Source organism: Gymnogyps californianus, chromosome 15 (assembly GCF_018139145.2).
Source record: "Gymnogyps californianus isolate 813 chromosome 15, ASM1813914v2, whole genome shotgun sequence".
In the NCBI taxonomy this organism is placed as follows: domain Eukaryota; kingdom Metazoa; phylum Chordata; class Aves; order Accipitriformes; family Cathartidae; genus Gymnogyps; species Gymnogyps californianus.
Window position 1 is genome coordinate 8,742,583 of NC_059485.1, and position 21,836 is coordinate 8,764,418.

The following is a 21,836-nucleotide window of genomic DNA, read 5'->3' on the forward strand; positions in this document are numbered from 1 at the left end:
AGCAGAACTACGTCACCATTGCTTCATTCAGTGATAATGCCCCTCGTAGCCTTAAATAGTTCATATTTCAATAAAGCAAACTGACATTAAGCAACTCGTCCTTACTACAACTTTTCATCCGGTCTCAGGCTAACAGAAAACTTTAATTCAGGATTAAAAAAAAACATTTTCACCATTTCATAAAGTGTTTATTGAGGATGGTAACACAGGATAAATCATGCAACAGCTCAGTAAAAAAAGGGAATCATTTAAAGGATAAAGAATGGTAACTGGTGCTGCTGATTTTGAAAAGTTTATAAAAAAAAATTAATTGTCCAAAAGTGACATCAAAAACCACTTGAAGCTGAACATGGAAGTTGCTTATAAAGCATTCATTAAAAAGAAAATGTAGATGTTGTTTAAAATGATCACCTACAGATTACTGTAATGAACAACTCACAAGTCTCCCATTCTATAGCTGCAACGGTGTAGCAGGGCTGTACATCCAAGGTATTTAACCTTCTTTTCCTGAACAAAGAATACAGTCACAAACATTTGCCACTAAGCAAAACAACCGCATCTCTTATCCTTCACGACCTGCGCTGCCAAGTGCTTTCATTATTGGGATTACCTTCCCAAACATCATGGCAAAACAGGAAGGGCCCATCCTCGTGGCCTCGAGATTTCCTTACTGTCCTCTTGCCAGCAGCCTGTTTTAGAAGGGGAACAACTACAAAATGTGACTGTTCCCCTTCTAGCACCAACATTTATTTTAAATAAGGAACTCCATGTCAGCAGATGGCACAAAGACCGGGCACCAGCACATCACATCAAACATTGGTGGTTTCAGATTCAGAGTTGACATATATTCACCTTTTGGAAAAAAAATAAATATAGTGGAATGAAAATTGAATCAAAGGGAAAGAACAGATGACTACCATCCATCAAGGATGCACATATCTGTGCACAAAAAGAAAAAAAAAAAAAAAGAAAAAAAAAATCAGTCATTTCAAAGAAATTCTGGAAAATTAAAAAAAAGTTTGCACTTGTTCCTGGTCATAAACAATCTCACAAAAATCTCACTTTTGGAACTATTCCAATTGAAACCATACACTGAATTTATTAATACAGTATAAGTTTCTTTATGTAAAAAATCTTTATACATAGTAATAAAAAAGATAAAGGCAAGATGCATCAAACAGAAATCTGCTGGTTGTTTTTCCTCCGTTCTTACAGAGCCGCTGATGACTACCTGCACTATAAAGAGCTGTGTTTCTGACTTTCTGTCTCAAGCATCTTCGCCTTTGCTTGTGATAAGGATTGTTCTGTCCAAGCATCCAAAAGGACAGATGCTGGTGATGGTTTTTTTGGCACTTACGCTGGCAAACTGAGCTTCTTTCCCTTGAGTACTGTAAGGAAAAGTAGGAAAGAAAACGGTTAGCAAAGCAAAGATGTGATCTAGGAGAAGCACGCACTGTTAAAACTTCAAAGGGCCCAAAACCTATCGCAGAGAGTCACTTTGTTACAAAATGGGTGCACTGCAGACAGTCCTCCCAAGCTTGCCCCTCTCTCTTCAATACATACTGGTTAAAACTGTGATGAACTAACAGCTATTCCAATCCTGCCCTCTTGTGGCACCCTGGAATTCTCACATTTCATCCTCATACGACATACTAGCCTATGACTGTGGTTTCTTAAGAGACTTACGACTAAAATAACACAGCCCCATATAGCTTTGTAGTTATATGATGGAAGCTGGAATGTGAATATGGGCAGAATTACTAATGCACCCAGCAGAAATGACTGCTTCTACACTTAGCATAAACAGAAGCATCCAAAATCCTTTGGACTCTTAAGGTATTTAAAACACTGAGAAAAGCGTCTGTAAGCGTGGAATCTGCACAAAACAGTGTACGTTATCAGGAGAAGCATGAGGATCGTGCTTATCAACAGAAGACGACAGCAACATGTATTTAGCCATACTTATTTTAAATTTGTCAATTAAGTTCATCAGACCATTTATACATTTATATTCTATCCATACTCAAAAACAATCCTCAGAAATGCCCCACACTAGCAGAAGGTGTACTTGATAAATCTATCAATGAGATTTCAGTGATAATTTGCACACAGAACTAACAACCTATTAATGTCAATATAGCAGATCCCTATGAACGTGTTAATTGCTACATTCCACAACCTGAAGCTGGAAGTTATGGCACTACTTACCTTTTGTAACATACAAATAGAAGAAGTCACAGTAAAGAACGGTCTGGACCACACCAGCAACAACAGCTATGAGGTCAAAAAATCCCTCAAAATAGTAGCGCCAAATCCAGTTGACTAAGTACAAGGCACGGTACAGACCCAAGAAGAAAAGATAGTGAGTAGTGATCGTCTCTGCTTCACCAGTTTTGCTGATCATAAAAAGTTGAGGGAGAATAGCAACTGATTCAAGATAGATGGAGAAGGTCCACAGTATCTGAAAGGAAAAAAAACCCACAGGTGTATTCAACTGTCTTACTGATAACAGAAGCACAGAAGATATTTGACTTGGCTTGACTTTTCACTCTCTAACAATGTTATGAATAGTTACAGTATTTTGGCAAGCTATCCTTGGTGCAGGAAAAACTAAGTGAAAGCTTCATAATCAACCACGGGACGGTACGAGGGAACAACTCTTGGCAGACAACAGACTCTCCAAACCAGCTGTCTAGTGACCTGGCAGGCATAGGTTTACTCGTGAGGAAACTTATGTGCATCCATCAGTTCAGGATTCACAGTACCATGAAATACAGCTTACAAAGCTGGTGCTGTGAAAAGCTGCAGGGAAGATGAAGTCCTTTTTCCCCATGTTCTTCCAACTTTTTAATTCTATTGGTTTAAAGAATGAGTTAATACAGAACAAAATTTAAAATAATGTCTCAAAATGTTGCAATTAAAATTCCGTTACTCTAATAAAATCATTTAACTCTAATAAATATAAAAATGCAGCTCAGTCCACTTAAAATAAGCATCTAAAGTTATTCTCTATTTCATGGGAAAAATTACCTGTTTGAACTCTCTGTAATTACATTTTTAATATAATTTTTCTGATAGGAAAACACATAGCTGCATTTAAAATACAATGCAATTCTTTCTAATACTCTAGACCATTTGCAACGCTACAGAATTTAAGAAGTATTATAATTCCTTTTGTTTTCACCAGGTGGCACCAACTATTCACAAACTGAATTCTGGGGCATTTCTTTAACAAACATAACAAAAGGAAGGATACTTTTGAATTAATATAACCATCAGAGTGTACTGGGAAAAAGACAGTCTTCTGCTTAATAAAATAATCAATGTTGATAACAATGCTAGTCTCCTGAAGAGCCTTAAATTTTCACAGAAATCTACACTGTAAAGATGCATTAAGGAAACAGGATTAGCCTGGACCTACTAAACATAGGCATCTTTCAAGCATTCCTCAATCAGCCTAAAAATGCTCATCTTCATGTTCTAAATATTTTAGAGAAGAAAGTATAACCTCCTGCCCACAATCAACTCACCTCCAGAGGAGAGAAGTCATGATTGACAAGAAATGAGAGTCCACCAACAGGAACTATCAGAAACTCCACTCTGAATGTATCATGGTTTCCATCATAGGTAGCCTTGAATTTCATGTAGATCAGATACACAGTGGCATACGAGCAAGCAATGTAGATAAGCTAAAGAGTAAGGAAAGCAAAAACAAAAAGCAAAACAACCCACAGAGGTTGCAGGATTAGATCAAACTCACTGAACAAAGATATTCCCAGGCACTAAGAGGAAAAAGTGCTGTCTTTTTTGGTTGTTTGTATTGTTTGTTTACATGCTTTTGCAGTTCCAGGCTATGTGGTGATATTTAACTTTTCTCAGCAGAGTAATAATTCAAAACCAATGACTCTGGGCTCTACTGGTTTTGTTGCTTTAAAAGCATCACCTTGCCTCTGGTTGAAGTCACTGTCCAAAGTTTCTTTAAAGACCCTTTCCTGAGTAGATAGAACTAAGGAACCGACTGGAGAAGGAATACCCCTTCTGCTACTGCAGGTACGCTGGCCCAAAACATTTACGTTAAAAATACGCATGTGCATACATGCAATAATGATGAAAGGGGTCTTTTTACATTCAAAAAGCCTGGGAGTGGTGTGGCTCATGTGGCAATTAAAAACCTATTCAATAAGCCCCATTCGGACTCAGCCATTTAACGTATCACAAATACGCTGATTTGATTTAGACCTTTAAACATCTCTAAAATCTGAAGAGTGGCAAGTGGACAGTGTTCTCCACCAACCAATAGGCCACAAAACCTGCAAAACTAACAGACTGCTAGAAGCACTGAACCAGAATTCAGTTGCAACTGATGTCTAACGTTACCATTTTTAATTGTTATGGTACAGTAGACTTCATAGCTATTCCCGATGGAATAGGCAAATAGCCTTATTTTACCAATGAGAAAACAGAATCAGAGAGAATACGTGACTTTCTAAAGGTCAATCTGCCACCATCAGGACAGAGCTCACATTGTCCTGGAGACAAGACAGCACAGTAGACTAGACAATAATTTAGCTTCTGCCTCAGTTTCATCACAAAGATTAAATATTCCAAACCATTTACCACATTAAATATAGGTTCTTTACAACTGAAAAGTAACAGATTAAAAGACCCACTGTTTGCAGATGCTACTATTCAATAAAAGCGCTGTTCACAGATACAAAATGCTACGAATACTATATTAAGGAGCTCAGAATCCAAAGACTCTTTACTACACTAGCACCCCGGCCGACTGGAGATAAAGGACCACAGGACAGGCTATCAGATACAGGGAACTCCTACTACAGGTGTAAACTAGTCATAATTGGTATGGTCATAGAAGACACTAAGAAAGTGTGAATGAACTCCAACTCCTTATTAAAGATTTCTTCATAAGAATTCTAGCGTGTTTTGGGACACTCAAAAAGTTTTCATTTTTAAAGATACCAAAATAAAAGAATGGTAGAAAAGTGACTGCAGAGTGCACCAGCAGAAATGCATCCAATACTCAGATACAGTTACCATGAAAAAGAAACTGTAAGATACAGAATGCTACAAATCACAAAAATTAGTCTGCAGGTCATTAAGAAAGGCAGATACTGCCGATTTGTGTATTCCTGGAACACAGAAGAAACTCATTTTCCTAAATATCTGATGGTCACTGCCAGACAAATACAGAAAGTTGGCACCTGTAGTTTAATTAATATTTCTCTAAAAATACTGAAGAAAATTCTAACTCTACAGAAATTAACTTTTTTTGCTGCAAATTATAGCATTTTCCTCAGATTAGAAAGTTCATCTAGTTATGCTCTGGGTAAGCTTATTTGTACAGTAGTTCCTGTTCTCCCCAACTGTATAATGTTATATACTCCTAAATATATGTAGATAGAACAAGCAGCTGTGTTGGGACACTCAAGCAGCTTTGTCTTGGCACTACAATAATGGGCTGAAAAGCCAATTACATCTAACAGTCTCTCTAAGCAGTCACCTTTGAAACTGTAATATAGGCTTCCATTTTGCAAGTTAATATTGCATTTGAACAGAGGACCACTCTTGAAAAGACTCAGTTGAGTATGAAGTTGAGTATCACAAGTGTCATTTCCCATATTCATTCCTTTTCTGGGTAGGAGGGCTGCAGAACAAAGACATGGTCATGACCCTGAATCACAACCAATAAATAAACTGCAAAAAAACCTAGCTGCTCCTTTGGTGCACCCAACAGTAGCTTTCAACATTCTCAGAAATTACACAGGGAAAAAAGCTTGTGTTTCAAGAATATTTTACTTAATCCACAGTTCTTCATCTAGACTGTTAATATTAAAAGTTAAGCATACACGTCTGACTTGTTAGAAGACGCTTGACTTGTTAGAAGATAATAGTGTGAGTGAGTTTAAGATCTAAAATTTTATTTTACAGTATTATTCCCCTAATTCTTCAGTACGTTTTGCATTATTGACTATCTAGTCTTTCCTCTTGGCAAAGTTGTACTATCCTCTGAACTAAAGTTGAAGAGCACCAAGAAAATCCAAGAATAAAGGAATTGGATTAAAAAGGTGTCTGCTCTGGTGCCACAAACATGCTGCACTCTCCCAGTCTACTGCTTTGTTTTCTTGTAATCAGCACCAGAAATTGCAGGAATAAATAAGAAATAACAAAAACAAATTTTGGCTCGCTAACATTCAGTGGGCAAGCAAACGGGGTATAATCTGATGGAAGCTACATTCCTAAAAGCATACTGCTGTCAACTTTTGATCAGCCTCTGACCAGACACTAGCTGCAATTCTGGCAATGCATTTTGAATACTAATTTACCTTGTAGGGGATAAAAAGAGATTTACTTAAGCTCTAATGTCTCAGTTGAGAAATAAAATATATCTAAACCATTTTTCCAAAAGCTTTTATTTTCAATAACCAAAATGGCATTTGTTCTAAACGTCGCAGTCCCCATACAAACAGTTTTTAAAAATTGCATGTAGAGTGTAGAAAAAAGTAGGGTTTTGAGTCCATTTTCCACATTCTTTATCCAAAGCCCGTCTAGAACTTATTCTGTAGTAACTGTGCAGTGGGCCATTTAAAGAGGCTTTTATTAATGAAATTATGCACTCTGCATGCAACATTACTAGCTTTTCTAACTCTTCGGTATACTCTACCTTCATAGATGTGTTATACAATGAAATGAATGAAGTGAAGAGGTCCAGATAACGGGTAGTGAAGACCAGTGCAAACAGAAGCTGGCTTTTCCCAGAAATACCTAAAGTGATAAAGGAAATAATTAATTATTCAAAAAGTGATGATGTGCTTTAAAACACTTGATGCCAAGGATGAGAAAGGATATACCCTTTATTTCTAAGCAAGTTGGTTACAAATTAGGACAAAATCCAGGCTTCCAAGCTGTACAAACAGAACTGTAAGTTCATATATCTCAGTAGTGTGAATGCAAGTTACCTTGTACTGGAAGAGGTGCTAGCACTACACAAGAGTTAGAAGTTACTCCCAGCAGATAGCTTGCAGGTGATATTTTTGGAGATTACACTATCTGTTCTGCATTAGGCACTACGCAGCAAGGCTGCATTAGCTTTCAATTCTCACAGTGCTGTCATACGCCTCAGTACATTCTTTAGATGCTGAAGAGCTGGAAAGGTACAAGGGCAATAGGTACTACAGATCCAGTGATAATCAGAAAGTATGCTAGCACCAATAACATGATTTTAAAGGAATAAATTGATTTTAAAACATAAGGCAATTCAATTCAGAAACTTAATTGACCACATGGTGGGGGAAAAAAAAAATTATCAGTCAAAAACAGATGTTGCTATGTACTATAACAAAATAAAAAAAAAAAAGAGAACTGAGCTAAAATGACAGACATCTACATTGCATCTTCAAAGTAACTTTTGATTTTAGGCGAAAGCCCCAACATCAAAACATGTGTTTGTACTTAACTTTAGCCTGTAGAGCAGAGTTAGAAGCATAAAGGCTTTGCACAATCAGTCACTAAAAGCTTCTGAAAACCGAGGTGAAGCATCGAGCCATAATACTGACGTGGTGGTGCGTCACAGCAGGGGGATAAAACAACCTAGCCTGCACCTCTATCTTGTTATTCCAATTATTCTTGTTTTCAGTCATCCAGGGTGAAAATATTTGAATCTGTTCAGCTAAACATGCAAATATTGTTCAAATAACAAGAGGGAAAAATATTCTCTAGGAGAGGGTTATGATGCAAGGCTGAAAATCCTTGTCCCTTTATACAGAGATATTTCTAAGAAAGGCTTTTATTAACAGTGCCATAAAGCAATTAGAAGAAAGGCTATCCGCCATGGTTATTGAACTCCTTTTTCACTCTGGCTTAAGAAACACTGAATAAGCTGCCCCAGATGAAGGGACTTGATGTTTATGTATAAAGTACAGGAATGGCTGAAACAGTAACAATTAAAAAGGGTTTTTGTTTGCAACTTTCGTATGTGAAATGTCTACAAGGTGAGCCTAATGTACTACCTGCAGAACAACCCAACTGCCCATAAGCAACTGTAGTACAGGAAACAGCAAATGCCTCAAAACCTACAGTTATGCGGACTGTAAACTATAAAACAAAAGCTGTAAGTATTAACACCCCCCCCAAATCACAAACCAACCATTTCCCAAAGTTTAGGGAAAAAATACATTTGACATTTCTTGAACTAGAACTATGTTGCAAAGACAGCTGAAGCAGCACTCCCAGTTGCATCCCAGATGTGCTCGCTGACATTACAACTCTTGATGGAATCCTGCTCTCATGCCAATAAAACCTCTCAGGAAGCAATGCTGTCCTAAGGTCAAAACCTACAGGACAAAGACATCCACCTGGACAGATTACAGTACAGCATCACGCTACAGCATATAGTTACATTAAATTATTTACCATGCTATTTTCTTTTAGTAAATAACTGCAAACAGCAAAAAAAGCATATAAGATACATTAATTATTGATAATAGCTATAAATTTGTATCTGGATGTACTGTCACATAAATACAAGTAATATACTTGACAAATTCCTCTAAGCCATTGCCAGCCTCACCTCCCCCTCTAACCCAAAAGTTGTAATTTTTATTAAGGCTTTCAGTATTTACACTGAATTTTGAATCTTTAGAATAGTCAAGTGTTCCTGAAACACATCCTAAAGCCAAGTTTAAACTAATTTTCAAGTTAAGTAGGCTAGACTAGGCAAGGTTCAAAGTTTAAACCAAAGACCTATGGAGAGACAGGCAAACTGGGAGAAAGCAAGATCTATACCACTAGCAAAAACAGGGGGAGGAAACAGGTAAGCACTCTGCTGTATGAATTTGATGCATTTCAAAACTTTAGGAAAGACATCAATGTACCTGCCACAGCACTGACATTGGCTCATGGTTGGTAACTGCAATATACTGAGACTACGCTGCCGTTATTCTCATCCTTCTCCCTTTCCTTTTACTCCCATAAACATTACTTAGTTCTTGAGCTAAACAAACACATTTTTATTTCTTCTTCCCAAGCTCTGGGCTCCAATTTCGAAGAGTCAAACCTCTCATTTTTGTTTCATCCTCACACATAGAAAAAATCCTCCTAACTTCTGCACTCTAGCTTGGCTAAAAGCTAGCATGAAACTTTAATTCAAAAGCTCAGATGATTTTCGCAGCCAGGGAGGACAGCAGAGCTGAAATTGTACTTTCTCATTAACTTCATTTTGCTATTGTGAGTTAGGTAAAGACTGATAGACAGCAGCAGAGGCATTCAGTCGGCCTGCCTGTGGAGTGTGTGTACACTGCTTACTAACTATGAACTGCATATCACAACCATAAAATCTACAAATGAAAGTTTTTCTAAGGAAAGCCAGTCCATACTTTGTCATGGAAACTTCACAGACTTTTTGAAGTATTTAATAAAAAAAGCAGTTTTGTTCAGTATGAAGTCCACATCAGCCACAGAACCACAACTTCTTTGGTTCTGCTAATAAAATACTAACATTATGAACCCTGTACTTTCAATTAAAAAAAGCCAGCCTAACTCTAAACATAAATTTGTCAACTGAGAAAGGCAAAATTTTCCTTCAAAGAGAAAGAATAAATTCCAAACCTACCTAAAGCAGCACTTTTTTTTAGAAAATACAGACAAACTGGCAACAGCCTATGGCAAAGTACTGTCTAAAATCTTCAACATAGCATATGATCTGGTCCATAGTAGCTACATAAACAAAATTATGACAGACAGTTATGTTACCTAGCAAAAGTATTACACACTTACTATCTACACTACTTTTTTAGAGTATTCAGCATATAATTTGACAGCCTTGCAACTGCAGGTCACCTTTAACACTTAACAAATGACACTGAGAAAAGCAAATCAATTTTCAGGCAGTAATTCACAGTGCAAACAATCTAATTTGACTTGGAATGGATCAGAAAATACAGTCTGAACATGACAATGTTTGAAAGCACAGGATTCTTCAAGTCTCATGAATTTCCTAATTATGACATGAAGTCAATAATGGAGTTACCTGCTACATTCTCCACAGCTCCTAGTAATTATTTTTGAGCTGTTATTTGGAGTGGCAAACATTTTTTCAAATTCTAATTCTGGAAACTCAAATAACCAGTCATGCAAAAAATTGTTTCCCTGCCAGCTCTGAAATCATGACTTGATTTGCTTTCCCCTTGTTCTCTTTTTAACGTATTGACTAAATTAGGAAGAAAAAAAAAAGTTCGTCAAACACTGAAAACACAGACTGCTTCGTAATGCAGATTATCCTAGCCTCACCTATTTTCCTCAATTAGAGGAGTCACTTCTTAGGAAAGAAAACAGGGACTGATGTGTCTGCAGAAAACAGTAGGTTGCAGCAGAGGTACACGGGCTGTCTCCCTCTCATTTCCAGCTGCTTTTACAGGCCTCTGAGCTCCTCTTGGAACAAAGGCCTCAGACACACACAGATGCAACCAGAAGAGAGGAGTCGGCACCATGTGGTTTGCCAGCTCTTCACGGATCACAGCCTACAGTTTAGCAATCAGTTAGAAGCCTTTATTTATATTCTAAGCTTCTACTGCTTCAAAAGCGCACAGTTAAAGCGGCAGCTGGTTGGCCGCATTTCCTTAGTCACCAATAACCATGAGGTATAAGTTTATTTAATTTATAAACTGCTCTAATATGCAACGTAAAGGAATCGCAGAAAGCCCACTAACAAGAGGCATTTAGCAGCTGCTCAACATTAACCGGTAACTATTTAGGGGTTATTGTTGTGTACGACTTTACAAACATATTTTACGTGAATATATACGTATGAAGTTTTTATTAGTAGAAAACACAACTGACAACAACAAACCACTACAAGGAACAGGATGGAGCCCCAAAAATAAAATCCCATGCTCCTTTGAGGTGCTCTTCTCATTCTAGACAAACTTGTTAGGCCTCAGACACTAATCTCATAGAAGTAACATGGATCTGGATTTACTCCTAAGGACTCAGGCAGAACTGCAAGACACCAAAAAAACCAATCCCAGACAAACGCATCCCCATTTTTTTGCTCAGGAAAATGAATGAAGTAGACGTTTTCTACTGAAAGAGGCCATGCATGTATGTTTGTGTTCAGGGACACTGGCTAATTTGGTAAAGGGAAGACTTGAGGGCCCTATGTAATACAGGCCCATTTACTTTTCCGTGTTGGAGAAAGCAGTACCAAAGATAATGATTGGTATGAGTCTACTTTCTTATGAATAAATTCCTAGTAACAGAGATCCTCAATCACAACTGACTTAAGGAAAACATCATCAGATCACTTTTTAAGCAGAAAGATGCGACTAGGTTACATTGTACTATACTGTGTAAATAACCTCAGGTCCAAAGGTCACATAAGAATCTCTTGGCTAAAACCCTATTTGAATTTTAGCCTTGCACTAGGATTTCTCGTCTTCCTTCTTCAGACATCAAGAGATACTTAGTTTTTAGATCATCAACTCTGTTGTTGTTTGTAATCTCGAGTGCATTTCTCAAGTAAGGCAGAGGACAGAACTGTGCAGAAGAGTTGGAGAAGGCCAGGCCCTCTCCTGCCAGATCCAGACAGAATTCCTGATCCACTAGAGCATGAGCCAGGAAAGTTCATTAGGAAGGAGCTCTTGCACTCCATGACCTCAGAAACAATAGTTCTGTGCTACCACGGCATTTGGACCGTGGAGTCATTTGCTTGAGCTCTTTTGTAAAGTTAAACAGTTTTTACTTTAAGTGTGTTTAAAACCAAAGCTCTTCATTTACTACTTTTTTTCTTTTGCACTTTCAACTGATTAGCAAAAAGTGACTTGACATGAAAAAATACAGAACCTGTACCTCCTTTTACCTGTAGCGCAAATCTCTTTCATTTCCCCATTCTCAGTTCTTTCAGGTTGCAGCTTAAACTAATTCTTCACGCTCTTAACTGAAGACTTTAGAGATACATCTGTTCAACAGTGTTAACTCAGTATTTGAACGATATTTCATGTCAACACACGGCAAATCGATTTCAAGAATAATCACTCTTACTAACGAAGGAGAAGCTCACCAGAGAGAGGGCAAAGTCAAGCTCACAGTCAAACCCCGGTCCACGGCAAAAACGGTATTTCCAGAGCCGGTGGCCTGATCCATGTAATACACAGAGCACTGAAATGCCCACTTTGAATCACAACTCCTAGTTTTCTGAAAGAAATCAGCTATGCTGCAGTTATAATTGCAGTTGCAATTCCCTCCAACCACCACACCATACACTAGAAGCAAAAAAAGCAAACCACATCACGGAATTCGAGCAAGCACGTACAAAACACGGGAGGAAGAACAAGCGTTTCCTACCCGGGCTGGCAGAAGAGCGGGGCTTCTCCCCGGCGCCCAGCCCGGAGGGCGGCCGGGACCCAGCTCCCTCCCCGCCACACCTCTCCCGCTGCCACGTCAGACCAGGCCAGGATCTCGACTGCAAGCCTATTCACTCCAGCCTGGAACCTCTCTCCTACAGCTTCCTACTGCAGCTGGTCATGCAAACAAGAAAACACCCCAGAAGCCTTATAAACGGCACGAATCACAGTTTAATTCTTCCCGCAGCGAGAGCGGAAAACAAAAGGGAAGAAGAGGGCGCGTTAGTCAGACGCGAATGCAAACCAGTGCGCGGAGGGAAAAGGAGAGAGCGAGGGAAACTTCAGGATCTGCAAACTGCAAGTCAGCTACTCCCAACGCTGCACCAAAACCAGCTTTCACGCACCAGAGCGGCGCTTAAAGCTGCCAAGTAAACACGCAGAGGGAAGGCTGTGCACTGTCAGGAAAAGCGAGAAAATAAGCTCCGTCTCCTTCCCCGATAGCGGCGGGGCGCGGGGAGGGGAGGGAGGCTGCCCGCCCCACGGGGGACGCATTCCTCCCTCCCTCCCCTCCTCCAAACCTGCCTCCCCATTCATTCCCTCGCCGCGGGCAGTTACATAAGGAAGGAGCGACCCTCCCGGGGACAGCCGAGGCGGTGGTGCTCGGGGATTAAAGTACAAATAATGGCAACCGCTAAACCTTTAACGGAATCGCAGCTCCCACGAGTGCACCCCCACCCCGGAGGGGGGGATGCGGCTTCCCCCACCTCCCCCCCGGCTGCCCACCCGCTTCCCCACACCCTGGTTTTGGAAGAGGCTGAGTTAGGAGGAAGGTCGGTCAGGACGAGGGCTGAGCCTCCTCCCCCCTGCTCTGAGGGGAGCGATCGTCCCTCTTCACCTGCCCGGGGCGAGTTCTGCCCTCCCGCCCTGCGGGCGTTCAGGGCGCGCCTCAGGGGGGCACAATCCCCCCTCCCCCGCCTCTCCCCGCTTTACCACAGCCGCCTCCCGGGCAAGTGGGGCAGGCGGGACCCCCCCCCCGCGCTGCCCCCCAGCCCCCCCACCGGCTCGGCTGAGCTCTCCTTAGGGAGCATTCCCTGAAGCGCGGCAGAGGTGATCGTAGCACCCCCCCGCCGCGGCGGGAAGGCGGCGATCGCGGCCGGCCCCCAGCGAGGCTCTCCTCAGGCACCGCGGCCCAGAGTAGCCCGGCCGGCCCCACCGCCCTCCACCTCGCCCGCCCAGCGGCCTTCCGCACGTACCCGCGCAGGAGCGGCTCTTCCAGATCTTGAGCAGCAGGATGATGATGGCCGCCAGGTGGGACAAGTCCCCGGTGAGGCGGAAGATGTTCATGGCGGCGGCAGAGGCGGCAGCGCAGCCCGGAGCCGGGGAGCGAAGATGGCGTAAGCTCAGCGGGCACCGAGCGACGTGGCCCGGGGACGTGGCCAGCCAGCCACCGCGCCCGGTGCACACTGGGAAACGGGAGGGAGCGGCTCCGCCCCCCCGCCGCCGGGGCCTCCCCGCGTCGCCTCCCGAGGAGGGTGGCGGAGTCGTTGTCCCTGAGGCGGGCTCCGTGCCGTCCGCCCGGGGCGGGTCGGGGGACACACAGAACGCTCCGGCCGCCCTCAGCCCTCCTGCTCCCGGCCCTGAGAGGGGAGCGGCCCGGGCTGGGCCCAGTGTCGGCGGGGCCTGTCCCCCCGCCGGGCCCTGAGGAGCGAAGTCTTCGCTTCGGGTGCCGCGCGGGGTGTCCGGCACCGAGGGCGGAGTAGGCCACGGTCCCTTTTTTGCCTTAAACTCTTCAGGAGCCCTTTCAGATGAATAAATTCGAGATTCTTTGTTAACTGGCGGTAAGCAGAGAACAGAGTTGTGCAGCCAGGAGCGACTCCTGCGCGGGCGGCGCTCCGGCAGCACCTCCCGGCCCCCAGCGCCGGGCAGATGCCTGTCAGTGAAACGAGTACCCGGAATGAATGGGAGAGAGAAATCGCCGTGTAATTCGGCCATCAGACATTTGGCTAGTTGAGCAGTTGATATTTAATAGCTATTGTCATCTTTTGTGAAAACGAGCAATTGACTTGATTCGTGTTTAGTAGCCCAAGAGAGTATGCAAATCTTCCGAGAAAAAAAATAGCAATTATTCCTTGCAACAATAAGGCTTTGTGAGTTAGCAGTGCTGCCTCTTTGCAGTCCTGAATCCCTAAACCTGAAGGAGGGCATCGCCATCATAGTTGTCCGCTGTGCAGTGCAAAGAGGTGTCTCCTCTTAAGCAGTACTCTAATAACTCTCCAATGTTCTCTGGTTAAAAAAAAACAAAAACAAAACCAAGCAAAACAATAACAAAGAAAGCTAGGAATGGCCCCACAGGAATAGGATTTCCAATGACTCTGGAAAATAGGTAATAGGTTATCCCAGCTAAACAGTGGTGCTTTGCTTTTTTATAGCATTTCAGAAAGTGTAAGTTATTTCTTAAAAAATCTTGGTTTACATTATTTCACGCTCTGTTTGAGGAAATAGCGTAAGGACTTTACTGTTACAGAACAATGTACAGAACCATGTACAGAGAATTTCCCACAGCAGAAGGTTATGTATTGTTTGAAAATTTAGGAAAAAGATCCTAACAGAAATCTTTCATTTTCTTGTTTAATATGTAGCATAAACATTGAAATCTTTAAAGGGCTTACATATTCCCTGAAAGAAGAGAGAACTGATTAGTACATATTCCCTGAAAGAAAAGAGAACTGATTAGTACCTCCTATTGAGTTTATCTTTTTTTAATAAGTACCCACAGTGTGACAGAAACAAATTTACTTATTTTCAGAGATTAGGAATCAAAGCCTGTCCTCTTAAATCACTGTGTTTACAAGTACAGCAATACACTCCTTGACAAGCTCCATACTATCTCTTATCTTACACTTACAATGCTCTAAGAGAAGAGGTTGTATGTTATATTTCAAAAGTTTAATAGATTTGAACTCAAATAGACTAATTATTTTAAACAGATGTTGAATAACTTTCGGCATCAAATAACATTTGATGTAATTACCAGAAAGTTGCCTACTTGAGGACACGTCAGAAACCCAAATCCAGTACTTGGAGAATTTGTACCAAAGACGACAGCATTTGACAGAACTCCCCAGGTCCATGGTATAGACTGCAACAGTGGGGGAGAAAGTGCAACTACCTAAGTACAACCTCTGTGGTTGCAATCCTGTGGCACTGCCATCACTATATCCAAGTGTAACAGTAAGGTCTGAAAGCACAGTTTATGTCTTAGAGCGCTGGCTGAACTAGCCGGATTAGCTGTTTGACACAGGCTTGATTGAAATATGTACATTTAATACGTTAGATGTAAACTCTTCTAAAAGAATGAATCCTGAAATAAAAGTAGCTAATAAAAACACTGACAGATGCATATCTGGAATCTATTTTAATAGATACATTAAAGGCAGAGAGCTGACATCCCTTTTCTCTCAACCCCCTTCTCAGTTCATGCAGGATATATTCAGAACTTGTTTGTGATCTAAGTTGTTTTCTGACATCTGATTAAATATTGAAACATGTCAGGCCCCAGTTAAAGATGACCTAGGGCAGCTTTAGCTTGTGCATCAAAACAACATATGATTTTAACTATAGCAATGGCTATTCTTTCATAAATCAATACAGTTCTTTTCTATACAACGGTTAAAAATTATGGGGGAAAGGAGTACCAGAAAATATTATCCTGCTGTATTTGTGACAGATTAGTGTTTTCCACTATTTTCATATTTCTCCTCTAGGAATTTACTCCTGGCCTCTCTTCTTTTCTCCTTGTCCCCCAAAGAGAAGATCGCAGATATTAAAGGAGATACTGTTAAATATTTGTAAGGCTAATTAATACCAGCTAAAATATTAGAAGATAAATGTTACACTGTTGCCAGCAAAGCAAGAAATCCAGCAATCACAATTCCTCCATTTAATACTGGAATGTATAGTCACTTGGATTGTAAGCTCTGAACATGCCTTGTGTTCCTGCATCATGCGGGCAAGAAAATCCTCTCATTAGTCCGGATTGGAAAATCAGACTGATGCTGAACAGGAAGGGGCAGGAAGAGACAGATGGACATTGGCTGCTTGCTACTCATTGCAGGAAAAATGTAATACATTTCTAGATGTTTCTGGGTACAATTAAAGAACCAGATGTGAATTTTGATAAAAATATCCTATGGTACAAAACTGCTACAGGTCCTGATACCAGACAAGCTCAGGTGGGGTGTATGAGCTAGTCTCGTAATTTCTCTGTTTAGGGACTGAGTTAGATAGATATGGAAAGACAGTCTGATAATGGATCAGACGCTTTACTAAAATATGAAGTTCTGGATACCTGGATGGTACACAGATTTATTTTGTTCTCTGAAAAGTTTGTCATTTATCTGCACTTTTAAAAGCATGCTGTATAACAATGCACAAAATACTGTTTCTGAGGAGCAATTTCAGATGTTCTGGGGTACCAATAAAAGAAATTTAACTTACATTGGAGTTTGTCTTTATTCTTCGCAGACCTGTCTTTTCTATCCAGTTTCCCTCCTGCCTTACTGGAAAGGGAAGTCAGATCCCTCACCTCAACAGCAGTAGAGTAAGCAGTCCACAAGGCTGTCCCGCATCATATGACACAGGAGAGAATATTTTACTAATCAGGACTATAAGGGAGTAAAATAAGGTTCTTAGCCCTCCTTAGGCCCATATATCTACAGATCTTGCTTTAAAAAAAAACCAAACCCACACACTTATCAAAAACATTTTCACTGAGATAGAGACCACTTTGCTTAAAGTTGTGTACCAGCCTAGAATATCAGCCTTTTTTTCGGGGGGGGGAAGAGGAAGAGATTATTTAAAATTTGATTTCTACTTCTCTCTAAGGAAGACGGCCTATCACAAGGGAACGAGGTACCGCAGTTCAACAAGTTATCATTCCTCGACTGATATGCCCTAATCGGCTGTGTGCACACTTGGAAGCAGCATGCGGTATCTATAACCACAATGCAGTAAGAGCCAGAATACCAGCAAGTGCACTATGGCCAATGCTATGGGATTACCTGCTCAAGTGACACATTCCAGGTGACTATTTGATTCCTTGCTTATTTGTGAGTGTCATTTGAGCTAGTTGGACCTCTCCCGTAACCCCAGGTGCATTTGGCTGGCACACCTGGGAGGCATGTCTCACATCTGCTTCAACGTGGGCAGACAGTGGGACTCTAACAAGGTCCCAGTCTAATATGATGGGGCTGCAATCTGTGTTATGGGAAAATAAATCAGGTGGTGATGATCCTAAGATAGGTGCAGCAGTCAAGTGATAAGCTAAATCTGCCATAATGCAGTACATAATTGCCTCTGGAATATTTGAGCAGATCGTACAGAGGCATAAAGGGCTTCTTAAAATTAAAGAAGGATGCCATTTTTTTTTTTAAACGGTATCTTTAGAGCCTCACACTGATAGGAGTTGCTTAGCTCTGATGTGACAGATTGAGATCACTGGGAATCAAACATTCCATGTACTGTACAAAACCTGACAACAGCCATAATGCCAGCTTTAACAGGGACAGTTTTCAGACACTGTGGATGGGTAGTTGTTTTCTTATCTTCAGGGATTTAAAGATACCACAAATGTGGCATCTCCTCAGTACCAGGTGGTAGGGATATTTTCTCTATTGGTGATCCAGAACTAGTAGCCCCTTTCTCTTTTCTAAACACGATTCTGAATATAAAGGTGTCAGGCACTGAAATAATAAGCCAACAAAGTATTTCTTCCCATCTGTTAACCCCTTAAGAATCCTACATCCAATCAAATGAATTAAATTAAATACCTCCTCGTACACACTGCTGGACAGGGCCACCTGTCACATGGTTCACAACACTCAGAAGAGCTAGGCCTACACCAGAGTTATGTCAGACTGTCAACAGTTGGATGTATATCCTGCAGTACGTACGGCAGTGCCTAGCAACCATCAGAGTAGTCACAAGTGGAGAGGAGAGCTGTAATTCTCACAATATGCAGATAAGAAAATGATTGTCATGATATATATTCAACGGCAGATTTATGCATTAATCTGATTTTTTTTCCATTCTCAAATGTAAATGTTAGAACGAAAAGGATATAGGAAAAATTAAGCTTGGTTTAAACAGATGTTACCCACATCTACAACAAACAGCAACATTTCTTTAAGGATCAAAGAAATCTTTATACAACATTTCTCTGTAGTATATTCTTCCCCCAAATCCTGATGGCGTGAAAAGAGAGGGACTGTGAGACATTTTTCCCATGAATGCATTCCAGTGAAAGTGATCATGTGCATTTTGTATGTAATATACATATGCACAGGGGACAGATCCGTATGACTAGCAGTATCCTATGGCATGGATGCCTGCATTAAGGGGTTCTGTGTTCTGTTTCACAGGCGTAAAAAGGAAAGTGTACATGTTTCAGTTTCCTCTTAGCAATGGAAGTGTGCTAGATTGTGAATGGATAGCAGATTACATACATGGATTACATACCATGCATACTAGTGCTCTCCATCTCTTTCTCTCCTTTCCATCTATTCTTCCCACATAAACTCAATTTCAACAGTTTTGAGGGAGGTACCTCATGAATCACAGTTTTTGTAGAATGGGTTTTTCCATCAGTGACCTTTACAAGAGGTACACTGGCAAAAGTAAAATTGCTTTTCTACAATACTTGCCATCCAAGATGCTCACACCATCTTACAAACCAAATAGGATTTGTAATCTCACTGTGAAATAAGTACAACATTAAGTGGGTGCTCCATATTTACTCTTCCTACACTACTCTTGTAAGAAATACATATGTCTTTGACCAAATGTAAATGCAATCCAAAGTTATTAACATAATTATTAATTTAATAAAATAAATAAATAATCAAGGAGTTCAGCTATTTAAAAGCACTTGTGCTTGAAAGAAATCACAGCACAGATGGCACAAAACAAAGAGCTCACTCCTGCTCCAATTAAAAGCTAAACTCTGACTCACATAATTGCAGACGGAATCACTCCCAGGTACATTGACAGAAGAAGATCATTTTCAGCTCACATAGATTTTTGAAGTGCTTGGTATAGCTAAGTCACGTATCTGACTTAAACAGCTGAACTGGAAATGCTGACTGTCTTCTTGACTATGAAAATATTCTCCTGCATCTTCACTGAAGTGCACACAGAATTCAAGTCAGGCAATTTCTAGAAATCAAACAACCTTTTAGTACTTTCACATCTAAATGAGGCAGAACTTTTTAATGTGAAAAAACAGATAAATCTGTATAATGCAGTTGATCCATTGAAGCATTTTTCAGTTTTAGTGGGCATTTGCATGTATTTGCTGGGATTGATATAACGATTTTTTTTCTGTTTAAATAAATGTCGCAATCTACTGTTTACATGCAGCAAAGGAAACACAGTGGGAAAGGCTGGAATCTTATCGGTAGCATTACAGAAAAAGGTGCAAGGCAGTTTGCAGCAATAGTAGTTCTTTGCTCATAAAATGCAAAACTAAAGCATGTAGTATTATCTGTAACATCATGTCACGCTTGCCAGGGTTAGTTATAGGCAAAGGCAGTTCCTAGAGCAGCAGATTGCTAAAGGGGGAGAGGGAACAGGAGGGGCTGAAAAATGGCCATGCTCTCACTGTCTACTTTGCCAATAACAAAGCCCTGAAAATCAGGTTGGCTCCTGCTGCTGCAGGAATTACAGAGTATATGTGACTGTGGTGGGAGCTGTTATTCCCAATAGCAGCAACAGCTAACGTTCACCCTTCCCCAAGCAGCAGCAAAAGCAGCAAGCCTCTTCCCTCCAGCTCTCCCTCTCAGCCCCACTCCTATTGCTTCCCCACCTGTAGCAAAATTTCAATTCTGCTTTCAGTGCTGAGAAGCTAGATGTAATGTTTGCCATAAAGAAATACAAATAAAAGTTTGAAAGGCATTCACTACAGTACAGCCCGAAATGAACAAGCTAAACTTTTAAGTCTATGCATTGCCTTTTCTAGTCTAGAAAAGATAAAGACTTTTGCAATGGCAAAATGGAAAACTGTACTGTGCATTCTTGGCATAAAATCATGTTGAACGACATCAAAATGTATGTGCATGTGCAGAGGATTTTTAATGTATCTGTTTTTTCCACTGTTTAAAATACTGAGGCATGGCATGAAAAATATTAGACATGTAAGCCTTATGTTGATAAAACATATGAAAATATTTGTGGTTTATAATTATGAGAAATTAGTTATTACAGAGCTTGTGGAAAGTACTGGATTGACAGTCCTAGTAGTATGTAGACCCAGTGAACAGTTTTCCCTCACTATTCGCAGGTGTATGCTTCAACCCCGCATGAAGTTAAGGGACTACCTCATGATGAACATAAGCAGGTTTCCATGGTGCATTTTGTCACACGAAATACTAATAGTATTGCAAATGCCCTCTGTGTCAACAGTTCTGTGTTGAATACATACAGGTGCTTAAATTATAAGAACACGTCATCACTTCTTATCTGAGCAGGATTTAAACCAGCAGGCCAGAGATGAAGTTATTTTATTGCAACAGCAGTAACTTTTAGTACAGTTTCTACTACATCACACAGAAGGATAGCCTCTGTCCAGAGGAATGTACACTCAAAGTATAAGAAGAAAACCCAACAGATGGATACAATATTGTAACCAAATTAGCCAATGTAAAAAGCACTGGGTACCATACCTCAGCCTCCAAATAAGAGTCACCTGCTACCTGTCCCCTAGGTCATTCAGGCTCCTCCCTAACACGTAAGCATATCTTTCAGTGATTTTCTCATGAGACAGATAAGCCATTTCCAGTTTTGAAATTTGTCTGAAGTATTTGGAGGGATCCTCCCATGTTACTTGTTAATGGTAAAGGTAGGGAAAGGGGATACTTCACATCATGATGGCAGATGAAGGTGTTGCTTTTAAGAAATTAACCACTTCGCACTCAGGCATCTCAGAGCCTCTTGATTCTACTATTCATGCTGAGCTGCAACTCTTTATCTCTAGCATCTCCTTTGTAAGCTCCGGGACACTGAAAATCAAAAAGCAAAGAAAAATATTAAGTCTTTTGACATACCTTGATTTGCAGTCTTAAAGACTAAGTAGAACACTTAAGCATTTAGCTTGCTTAATTGGAATTTCTACCTTAAGCCCACCAGTGCTCTTGTTAAATTTTAGCCCGTCAAAATGGTAAAATCCAATGAAAGTTAATTCTTTTAACTGGAGATTATCAAAGTGGTTGTGGAATAAAATCTTATCAATAGACTGGAACAGGCAAAACACAGATTAATGCCAACAACATGTTCCAAATAACAATGCAGTAATGGATTGGTGTTACATGGAATTTTAAATATACTTTTGTTAAGGTTGGCTTTACAGTAAAGATAAGATAAAGCGCTTTCCCCTTGATTAGATTCTAAGATAGTCTAACAGAGGTACAAGACACCTTTGTAATACAG

General features: G+C 40.6%; 1 protein-coding gene across 2 annotated transcripts; it reads right to left on the reverse strand.

Annotated features, from left to right (window-relative positions):
• Window positions 1-1,165: 1,165 nt before the first annotated feature.
• Window positions 1,166-13,737, reverse strand: KDELR2 (KDEL endoplasmic reticulum protein retention receptor 2). Of its 2 annotated transcripts, none has more exons than XM_050905909.1 (5): window positions 13,610-13,737; window positions 6,683-6,783; window positions 3,531-3,689; window positions 2,209-2,461; window positions 1,166-1,388 (listed from the first exon to the last, which is right to left on the reverse strand). In XM_050905909.1, exons 1-5 carry the CDS (start codon window positions 13,698-13,700, stop codon window positions 1,354-1,356), a joined length of 639 nt encoding a protein of 212 aa, XP_050761866.1. In that variant the 5' UTR covers window positions 13,701-13,737; the 3' UTR covers window positions 1,166-1,353. The 2 variants fall into 2 exon arrangements, with proteins under 2 accessions (XP_050761866.1, XP_050761867.1); XM_050905910.1 differs by lacking the exon at window positions 13,610-13,737 and adding an exon at window positions 6,978-6,991.
• Between the last annotated feature and the right edge of the window lie 8,099 nt (window positions 13,738-21,836).

Excerpts from the sequence above, each read along its gene's own strand:
- KDELR2 (XM_050905909.1), bottom strand. The coding sequence starts at position 13,700 with ATGAACATCTTCCGCCTCACCGGGGACTTGTCCCACCTGGCGGCCATC. Across the intron at positions 3,690-6,682 it reads TGTATAACACATCTATGAAG|CTTATCTACATTGCTTGCTC; the intron begins GTAGAGTATACC and ends CTTACTCTTTAG. Across the intron at positions 1,389-2,208 it reads CTATTTGTATGTTACAAAAG|TACTCAAGGGAAAGAAGCTC; the intron begins GTAAGTAGTGCC and ends TTTTCCTTACAG.